General features: G+C 40.7%; 1 protein-coding gene across 18 annotated transcripts in view; it reads right to left on the reverse strand.

Annotated features, from left to right (window-relative positions):
• ebf3a (EBF transcription factor 3a) overlaps nucleotides 1-9,786 on the reverse strand; it is an 85,108-nt gene extending 75,322 nt beyond the window's left edge. For 9 of the 18 annotated variants that reach the window (XM_023820492.2, XM_023820500.2, XM_023820493.2 and 6 more), the window contains exons 1-6: nucleotides 9,082-9,785; nucleotides 8,662-8,818; nucleotides 8,197-8,260; nucleotides 7,630-7,685; nucleotides 4,942-5,015; nucleotides 2,988-3,056 (exon numbers count right to left, since the gene is read on the reverse strand). In XM_023820492.2, the coding sequence (XP_023676260.1) occupies nucleotides 2,988-3,056; nucleotides 4,942-5,015; nucleotides 7,630-7,685; nucleotides 8,197-8,260; nucleotides 8,662-8,818; nucleotides 9,082-9,215 (554 nt within the window). In that variant the 5' untranslated portion in view covers nucleotides 9,216-9,785. Of the gene's footprint in view, nucleotides 1-2,987; nucleotides 3,057-4,941; nucleotides 5,016-7,629; nucleotides 7,686-8,196; nucleotides 8,261-8,661; nucleotides 8,819-9,081 lie in introns of all 18 variants that reach the window. The other 9 variants (XM_023820486.2, XM_023820504.2, XM_023820498.2 and 6 more) reach the window with 3 other exon arrangements.
• Between the last annotated feature and the right edge of the window lie 1,168 nt (nucleotides 9,787-10,954).

Consider the following 10,954-nt stretch of genomic DNA (forward strand, 5'->3'; position numbering starts at 1 on the left):
AAATGCCAGATCGACGAGGTTGCCAGTTACTGTCCGACGAGATGCCAGCTAGCAGGAAGACTGCCCCCCGTACCATCTGGGAAAATGTGGTGGAGAATGCAGTCGATAATGGGCAGCGGGGACCCGCCGAACGCGCCAGAGTGAGCCGGCAGCCCAGCGTTTCTGCCGGCGAGTGGACCTTCCCGTTCCCACCTCGCCCTCTCCAGCTTGCAACAGTTGTATCTCGCTCTGAACCGACGGAGTCAACCGCAGCTGTCCCTTAGGAAGGGATTGACGTAACAACTCTCGGAAAAAAAAAAACCTCGCAGGTATCATTGTTTACATTTAAGGTTTAAGATCGTCGGCAAGCGTCTGATCGACCTTCGCGGAGGCGTGCGTACACGCGGCAACGCTACGGGCGTCCGGGGCCTGCCGGAACGTTCCGGCGCGAAGGAATAAGATGATCCGCCTCGTAGTTGTGATACACAGACAATAGGAGTGTCTAATTAGAAACATCTGCTTTTGTGATTCCGCAGAACGGATCGCTCCGCTATGAAAACGATCCCGCGATCCCATTCAGGCGCATCACAATGACAATGTGGGCTTTTCATCCAGTGTTTGAACTCACTACAATATCCCCTGCCTCTCTTCCTGGGGCTTAATTCTCACTCTGTGGCAACCCTTTTCCTGTTCTACTGATGTTACAGTCATTGTTCCGCAGTTTGAAGCACAATGCGGGGAGATATTCTTTACTTCAGAGTCTATTTAGTGACAATAGAGAGCAAAGCAATTTATGGGGAGAACAAATGTGTTAAATATCAGTGACACTAAATGTTTTAAAGTGTGTTACCTTATATTACTTTGAAGGTAAATATATCACAGGTTTACAATAAAGAAAAAACACATACATGAGTCAAGTGTCACACGAGGGCCCCCGCAGGAAGTGGCACGTAACTTTTCTTGAATTTAAAACGTAAACATTGTAACTTTTGAATTACAGAGAGCCGAGTGCGGAGCAGACCTCAAACCACGGTGGAATTTTTTTGGTTCGCCTCTACTGGCCGCTAATGTCCCGTCTGACACAGGCCTCTTTGTAATCCCCCCCCCCCCCACCCCGCCCCAGCTACGGCAGATGTTTGTGTTACTTCATTACACAACAGTGATATAAAACAACATGGGCTGCCCACACCCCCTCAAAGAGGAAAATACATGTATGGAAAAGGTCACAGAAAAAACACGACTCTAAAAACAAGATGAGGAAAAGCTCACCAGCTTCCTTTTATAAAAGTTGATGGGATGCATTGCCATAATATTGCCATAATTCAGCCCTGCCATTCCCTGTCTAACCAAACTACACATCAGAGACCTCAAGAACATACATTCCTAAAAATGTAAGTGGATTAAGAGTAGCCACAACCAGCATTTTTCATTAATAATTAACTGATTTCATTCAGTGACTCAGTTTTACTCAATAATCCAAACACGAATAAATCACATTTTCCAGACACTACAGAAGATACCCAGTTTTCAGAATCAAAGGGAAACAAAAATGTGAAAAGATTATGCTTAAAATAAGCAAAAAAAGTAAAGTAATTTGGATGCTCTTGTAATGGACAAATATTTAAATGTAATGTAACACACTAAGAACAGCAGTACAGGACAATGTAGATATAACACAGCATCCATGGTTTAACTAAAAATATAAAACACACCCCCCCCAAAGAAAACATGCATAAGTCAGTATTCATTTCCATATCTTCAGTATCCCAGAAGCTGAGTCCTGTTTTATGATAGTCGACACACTCCTAGACTGAAAGGAACAACTGGCCGGACCTATTTGATTACTAAAAAGAGAGATGTTCCCTCTGTCAGATACCAAACATTCTCCACTAAGCAAACAGCTATTTCAGATAGTCAAACATTAGCATTGCTATCCGTCGGTGGTGCATATTTTGCTTGGCCTCTGCGACGATCCCCTCTCGGGTCAAGTTCCCCGGAAAGCGGACGGGAATCTTTCGGCATCAGAACGGCAGCCTGGCACGGTTGTGGAAGCGGAAAGGCCCCTCCCACTCGGAGGGGATCGAGGGAGGCCCACGTCCCACACGCCGTTCACTCGTGCCGTGTCGAGATATAGCACTGTCATGGGCCTTGCGGAGGATGGCACGTTAGCTACTATCGAGCAAGCTTCTCTCCAACCTCACCTCCCACGCCACAAACACTAAGGCTACAATTCTGCCAAGCTGAGCTCGTCCGTGGCTTTGACCGGCGGACACAGGCCCCAAACTCGGCGCCCATTTTCAATCAACTGTCTCATTTTCGGTGACCAGTGACCATGCCGTCGTGTAGCCAATAATAAAAAAAAAAAAATAACAGATTAAAAAGGGGTCTTTGTGAGCGCCAGTCTTTGAAGTATCTGACCGTCCTATCGATTCGACGGCCACTGACTCATCAACAGCTGAGATTTTCAGCGGGAAAATAAACATACAATCCAGCAGAGAAGAAGCAGCACCGAACTTCCATGGTGAGAAATGCCTTTCGCGGCAAATTGACCTTTGCGGGCCAAATCATAATTTAATCGCAAATGCTAACAGTCACCATAAGTGCTTACTGCGAAACAGGCACGACAAGAACTCCACAGAACTCAGCACTTGTTAACAAATTAAGAGGATGCATTGGGCGATGCATCTCTCCATTTAAAGCCAAAAACTCCGTAGGCATAAAGCACTCCTCACAGCACGAGGAGCGGCAGATGAAACCGCTTCCCCTGACAACTCGCAAGCAATTACCGAGTCCCCACAGAGCCGGCCAGGTTTCCAAGTCAACCCACCTGTGCACGACAACGCGGGAGAACAACAAACGCCACAGAAGCGCAAAATGAAGTTAGCAGAGGCGGGGGGGGGGGGGGGGGTTGGGCGATGGTAGTGGGGGGGGGGGGGGGGAGCCTTGTCCCGCACAAATGGGCAAAAGGAGAGGAGGACAAAATTAATAAACACAGAAAGCGCCCCTACCTGTCAATGATAACTGGGTCTGAAGGTGTCTCATTCCTGTTGCCGCAACTTTTCTTGTCACAACACCGGCTGGAGGAGAAAACGTTAAAATGTTACGAGATTAAACCACATCTTGTAGCAAGCCTTCAAATCCAGTTCCATCTTGAACCCCCCCCCCCCCCCACCCCCCACCTTGTATGTGAACTAGGGCCCTATACATTTTGCTTAGTTTTATTCCATTCTGCCTTTTTGTTTTTGGTCGATCATCACTTTGTGCCTCGCCACTCCCCGACTCGCGCGGAACCCAGCGAATCGCGAGCGACTGCCGTCGCGGCCCTTCTGCTAAAAGATGGAAAACAACATGTTGTGCTGTTTGCCTTAGCAGTGAACTGAGAAGAGGCGATGCCAAGAGGCTGGGGAATAACTACTCACAGTTTTACTTTCTGTTTACCTCTAATTGTCAAGCTGTTATTTCTGGAGAGGACGCGAGATGCCACCTTCAACCAGTATTTCTGTGGGGCGTTTATTAATTACAAACCAAAAAGCCAACATATCCTCTACCACAGAGCGGTACTATTCTCATTTTGCAAGTACACCTATGGTACATTATTACAACTTTAATTAAAGATAGAGCTAAATAAAACTGTTATGCTTCTTGCATTTAAAAAAAAACATACCTGTATAATGGTTACATGTCTAAATTAGCTAAATTAACACCATATGGTATGTAAAGTATATAAAGCTCTCTAACTCTGACAGCTAAAATGATTAAAGAAAGTATACAGTCCTACACTTACAGCTTAAAATCACATCTGTGCTCACTCCATATTAATTGCAGTACATGCAGAGGTGTGTAATAAAGAATTTCCTTCTCTCTGTTTATAATTAATATTCTTTTCATTGGCGTGTGGAAACGTTGGCTTTTTATATTATTATTATTTAACAAAGCGCCTTTGGAGGGCCAGCATTGGGTAAATAGATATGATAGTATGGAATAGTTTGCCCCTCAGAGTATGGTGCCTGTTACTGTCGTTTGGGAGTGTGGAGCGCCCACTGGCATCACTGCCGCACTTCTAACGAGCGCCTGTTTCCGGGGGTCCAAAATGCGGCGCCATTATACGCGCGCGTGTTGCCCATCAGAAGACGGCAAACTAACAAATCGATAAATAAATACAAACAATTAAATTGCAGGAAGCACCTTTCCGCGCTCATATGTAATATTAATGCATCTTAAATAAAGATATGGACAAAAAATCCAGTTCCATGTAATCGTACAAAATAATAATGCCAGACTGTCTCTTTTGAGTCAAAAGCTTGCAGTATTAACCAGTGAATTGGCGCTTTGATGCCGCGTGGTAATATGATATTTGACAACAATGCAATTAATTAACTTTTTTTTAATATACTGCCGTGACAAAGAAGGCATTAATTTGCTGTTGATTCGTTTTCCTGGTCTATTACTGGAGGTGATAACAGTACTTTTTCGCATCCTTCTCCATAATGAGAATGTAACATATCTAACGATAGGTAATAAGACGTGCGCCACGTGAATCGCGAGCACTTTATCGATTTTATTTCAGTTAAACCACAACCTGGTATCTCCAGATTTCAGTGTGGTTCAGGGGACATTTCCCGTAAATTGATCGTAATGTCTTATTTGGAAAAAGCAAGGGGGCTCAAAGATGTCGGTCTGCTTATCATGTGAGAATGGGGGTATTTTACATCTGTTCATTCGATTCAATCGTAAACACTTTTTCGATACGTTTCAGCAATAAACCAGGGCCTGTCCGGCGCTATACCGAGTAGCAGGAAAATCAATAGCCCGAAGATCAACACTAAAATTGGCGCATATTACCCCGCATGCCAAAATAAGAGACCACGAAAAACAGAAATTACAAGAACCTATATTACGTCGACTCTTTTTACCTGCAGTTTTAAAGGAAAACAAGACAACGTACACACCACTGCCTCTTACCTGCACATGATTTCATGGGTGAGAAGAACTCGGCACATTTCTGGGTTTTTGTCTTGACCTTCATAAATAATAGCCTTAAAATTAAAGCAAAAAAATATATATCAGAGCTATACATTGCAACTTAATATCGTCGGCAGCATTACTTTGCACTGTAGGCCCATAAGCCACACAAATTTTAGCAATACGTAAACATACTGCAACTGGCCAAATATGCAATTGAACAAACAAATTAATTAGCATAAGCAATTAATTAAATGCTACTCAAACAAAATATAAAAAATCCCTGTTTTATGTTTTTATTTAATTTTATGTTAAACTTTACGAAATTGAATTTCAAAATAACGAGCACCACTCTAAAAATCCCGCAAAAAAAGGCCTAACGGGGGTAAATTAAATCATTTAATTATGTCTTATGTGTGCCTTGATTGTGCGTATTTTAGCATTTATTTAACACTTTAAATATTTCTGCCGGGATCAGTTGTTACGCATTGTAACGTACAGCGTTGCGATATTGCAATGTTAATGATATCTTTACTTTTTTAAAAAATTCTGCATAGATTATCAGTTACATTTAAAAGCTAATGGAGGTTTTCATATGAGGAGGATCGCTTTAAATAAAACCCATATCCGTATACGTCAACATGGTTATAATCTGCAGATATTTGAGGGGGAAAGTGCTAATGGCCAATCTGTTGTTTATTTTGAGCCGCTAACAATGATTTCTCTTTGGATAAAAAGCGGTGTCTGGGGGTACGGTTGAGTAATTTTCGAGCAATGGCTGAAACAGATGGTGTAGAGCTGTAGGTGCGCTAGCCTTCAGTTCTTTCGCTCCGTCTCCCTCTCTCCCTCCCTCCCTCTCTCCCCTGTCTGTCTGCGATCTAGGCGAGCACTTCTCACTCTCCCTGCCCGCTTACGGGGGTATGCCTGCCTTCTCAACTGTGCGCGACATAAGCGCACACAAAAAACCTCTCTCCTATTTCGGAAATCGCAGCCAAAGCTAATCAGCCCACTAAGGTCCAGCCGGTATGACGTCCAATGAGACTAATAGAGATGAACAGTGGCAAGAATAAAATGCGCGCAGATGAACGTATAAATACAGGCCGACAATAAGTTCTAAGAAGCCATTTAACCAAGCGCTGTATATAACGCGAATAACAAAACAAATTAAATAAATATATGTATAAATTTTATAAATAGCAAATTTTAGGACTTATAAAATAATTCATATAAATGCTACAGTGAATTAAAATTGAAAAATAAAAAATAAAATTTATACAAAATAGCATGGCTCTCGGTCACGGTCATTTTACAGAGCACAACTCGATTAAATAACTTCATCTAGGACAGATGTATTTTTTTCTCTCTTCCGTGACCAGCCACATATGGGTGATTTATTTTTCTTTCTGCTGTTGATACAGAAATCCATAAAAATGACCGTTCAGCGCCATTGACTCGTTGATCATTTACAACGTTACTTTAGCGTCAACAAAGTGGGAGACGAAACGTTAATATTTTTTAAACACTAATTCGGCTGACATAACAATGAATAAACAAAGACCATTAATAAGAGCATTTAAACCTCGCCACTAAGCTTTTTTATTCAGTGAATGAGGGCTTTGTAGTTATCAATACGGGCCTCTTAATTAGCCGCTAGTGATTTCCTAAAACATTTAGCGTTTGTATACAAAGGAAATAAATTACATTGTGAACTCAAGAGCCCCTCTCACACTGACAGGGTCTTACGCTTAACTCATATTATTACTGTAGGATAAAAGCCTCAGTGATCGCTGAAAGGGGTTCATGAACGTAACTTTTATGTATAAGTGTATAATTTATTGAATAAATATATATTAAACGTTTTGCATGTGTGTGTGTGTGTGTGTGTGTGTGTGTGTATATATATATATATATATATATATATATATATATATATATATATATATATATAAAGTAGTCACGTGATTTCCAAGTTTAGTTTTAACGTTTACACATGTAGGTAGCCTTGGTTAACGGTATCGACGACAATAAATATATGCTTTTGCAATGAAGTAGTATGTCTTTTTCATGAAGCACATGGCGGCAATTTGGCAGAAATTCATTCTCAGATCAAGTTTAAAATTTAGTTAAAAAAAAAATCTTTACGCTAAATGAAACTTAAATTCAGGTAACATCTATCATTTTATGAACAGGCAAACTAACGACACAGTTAAGTTAAGTGAAAAGCGAAGGAGGCGTCTAAGAAAATAAATTGTCACTTATCTGATAGGAACGGACGGGTTCGAGAGACCCCTGGAGCTTATAGCCTGAATTAGGATTTGCGGGCTATTTTGAGATATTTTGGACCACAGCGGACGCTGAGGCGGGTGGTACTTTAAATGTTTTACGTTATATACTAAAATATTTATTTGCTTGTTTGCCTTAAACGCAAATAAATTAATACATCTTTATTCGTTATTTAAGACTAGCTGGATGTAAGAATCACATTTTCTAAACACCATCAATCGTGCCGACGCAAGTAGACTGTATCTCTCATTTATCAAAACGACTCGGCGGCGTCTTAATTTAAGAAGGATAAGATTTCACGTTTTATTATAGCCTTTTAAAAGTATGGTTCAACTTTCCGTTTTAAGGTAACTTGGTTTTAAGAGGGTGCGAAGCAAAAAAAAATACAAGACATAAAAGTCTTACCTGTTTTGTCATGGAATCGATTAATCGTACGTAAAGATCTTGTTCTGTTCTGACGCCTAGGAAAATGATTTAATGTTTTTCAATTAGAAAATATATAGTATAGCCGTAAGAATTATTTACCTTCAAATTAAAAACAATAAATCGTGAACATAACTATGTCATCTGTATTAAACACTTTGGAAGTATATGTTAATTTTTAAATTGTGTGATTAAGTCCTTGTCACTTTAACACTCATTTATCGTATGAAAAAAAGTCATTTAAATTCCACATTTAATAAGAAACTGCTGTTATCATCCTAAATGTAGCAGTAAGTCCAAATATACTAACATATAATACTGCTCGCATTTTAAAGTAAACAATTTAAACATGCTATATGTGGTATGGTAATGGTGAAGCACTCACTATTACATTCAAATGTTCTTCAATTGCGAACTTGGGTCTGAATTTATTTAATTTAAAATATTTATGAACGCTAGTGATGGGTGATTTACACTTGCTCAGATTGCTTACGTCGACATTCATATTCCTAAATTTCATCCTCCGGACGCGGATCAGATGTGACTCACCGTTGCTGTACAATAACTGTAGTTTGTAATGAATCCCGTTGTTGGTTTTTTCGCTGTTTGGTTCCTGAAAATAATCAGCATTGTTTCGAATCAGCGAGACATATCTCGTGAGACTGTTTACTTTGCCGAACACAGCTTCTAAAAATGATTTTTGTGCTTAGCGAAAGAAAGGGTATACGTCAAAGACCTATATATGTGTCTAATTGTATATGTATATAACTGTCCATCAATAATGGCGACATATCCAATGTGAAATTAAATCTATATTTAAACATAACAGTCCGTTAAACAAAAACGTAATGCTTATATATAATAATAAATGTTAAACTCTTTTTTTCTTGTGATTTTATAAAAAATCAAAGTGCACGTGACTCCATCACCGTTAGAGTTCCTTTTAGTTTTGACCTTTTAAGTGAAAATCATACGCAGCGATAGTTTGGGATGATATTCCAAAGTAGCCCTTACTTTCTCCTTCTCCACAAAGTCCACATAGGCTGTGCGTTCGATCTCCACGGGTTGCCCCTGTCTGTCATAGAGAGCCAGGACGAAGTGGAAAAAATTGGATTTTCTGAGGTTGGACGGCGGTTGCTTTTCGTAGTGCGCCCGAGCCAAACCCACACCGCTGCGGGGAGAAAACAGGAGACCATCTCGATTAAATGGGAGATACACAAGAGATATTCAGAGTGGACGCAAACGCTGTAGATTGGGGAAGCACGTTTTGGAGACAGGAGATTTCTTGATTTGTCACTTTAACAGTAATATGATGTAATGAAAGGGAAAAGGCGGAAGAGGGGCATGGGGAGATTGTAATTGATACGGGGCATTGAGGGGATTTAGGGTCGATCTGAGAAATGCATTAAAAATCGGATGATTTGGCATACATACCTTTGGGCGGCCGTGTTAGCGTCCACTACCCCAGCTGTGTGCATCCACGATCGGACAGGATTCATCCCACTGCCCAGCGGTTCTTCCTTCATTGTCGTCCCACCTCTTGGTATATTGTCCTGAATCCCAAACATTAAAACAGTTTTGTGCAAAACCAGTTCCTACCAAACGGGTATTTTTCTTGTCCTTGGCGATTGGAAGATAAGAGCACGAGTTTGCTCTTGAGTGTTCTGTGGAGAAAACCCAGCTCTGAAGTCGTGCTTCCTTCTTCAATCCGTCCTGCGCTGGCACGACATAAACAATTTACACAAGAGTAAGCTACCGTACCTCAGCAGCTAGTTAACGCGCGATCCTTTCGTTTAGGAAGTCCTTTAACCAGCTGGTTTTTTATTTTCAAAAGTTGGTTATTTTGTTTTATTCTTTATATTAAAAGAAATATTTTGTAACTTGGTTTTGGCGATGCTTTCAGTGTAGTGCCATCCTTCTTGAACAGAATCAAAAAACCTTCAGGTCACTGCTGAATCGACCACTTCTGGCAAGACGCTCCCGCTCCAGAAGACAAATAAACGAAAAAATGATTACCATGGAGGTGTTCCTGAACACAGGAGAGGTTGATGAGGGGCCTTTAGCGTCTTGCAGAATGGATGGTAGCATACAAAACTCAGCCCTCTATCCCCTAGGAATGGAACCTTTCCCGGGAGCCAAAACTCTAAACCCGGGGGATCGGCGCTGTCAGAATATGACGCTGAGTGGGCGGGGCTTTGCCCAAATATGGAAGACTGACAATTCCTGTGTGCGATCGCAGCTCGCCTTCTCGAGCGCACGCTATCATTGCTGCAACCTCGAAACAGCAGCTTTACTCTTTCTTACAGTGTAGAGAGATTTTTTTCCTCCCCCGTTAAATGAACATTTAGTGAAAATGCTCTTAGTCAATATATAACACTTTAGGGAAAAAAGGCAAATCGGAATAATTTAGGTCGCCAAAAAGTTATGTTATCTGTAGCTGGTATGTCACACTAAATATTTTTTTGCAGGTATACGTTGTGGTCTAATCACTCGATGTGTAATCAATGAATTACGTTACAGCATTACATGGAAACAGAATAAGGGTATAAGAAGAAACGGATTGACCCACTAATTTAATGGAACGTGAAACGGTATCCGTAATAAAACCAGATCGCATGATATGCAGTTATAAAGCATAGTTTAGAAGGGGTGATAACCTTACTGTTTTAGATGATAGTGCGTTTTATGTTTTTCCCTCGCTTTGGCTAAAATGCATTGACTCCATTCAGTCACTTTATCTTTAAAACTACATGCAACAATTACCAATTTTATAGCAAAATAAAGATATCAATAAATCACATTTTAGTGTGCATGTTTATATTGATGTGCAGTATAATTACATCTTAATAGGCCCAATTCATTTCGCGGGTAGGATGCACAGCATCTGTTTCGATAGACTGTCAGTACTTGGTGCAGTAAATCACTGCTTCGTTTTATTTAAGTTACCTTCTTCATCAAAGTTCGCGCTGGATGCGTAATTCGTTTACATTTTATCGTGTATCTTGCTACTCGAGAGAAAAAAAAGAGTCCGGCATAAAAAAGAATATCCAGACTGCTTTCCTTTGGAGAGAATCCCGTTCGTCTTTGATAATAATACAAAGACCGCGGACAATCTTAACGCTGCCTGATGCTTCCTTTAGCCCTATAAGTTAAGGCTTTGCTTTTTGTCAATTGGCAGGGTATGTATGTTAATATTTTAATTAATCGGTGAAAATCGAAGTCCGATTTGTGTTATCAGGGGACCCTCAGCCCTCTGCACTAACGGGGGTGGGTGGGGGGATGTAGAAAGGAAGAGAGATGTGTTTTA

This window comes from Paramormyrops kingsleyae, chromosome 20 (assembly GCF_048594095.1).
Source record: "Paramormyrops kingsleyae isolate MSU_618 chromosome 20, PKINGS_0.4, whole genome shotgun sequence".
Taxonomy (NCBI): Eukaryota; Metazoa; Chordata; class Actinopteri; order Osteoglossiformes; family Mormyridae; genus Paramormyrops; species Paramormyrops kingsleyae.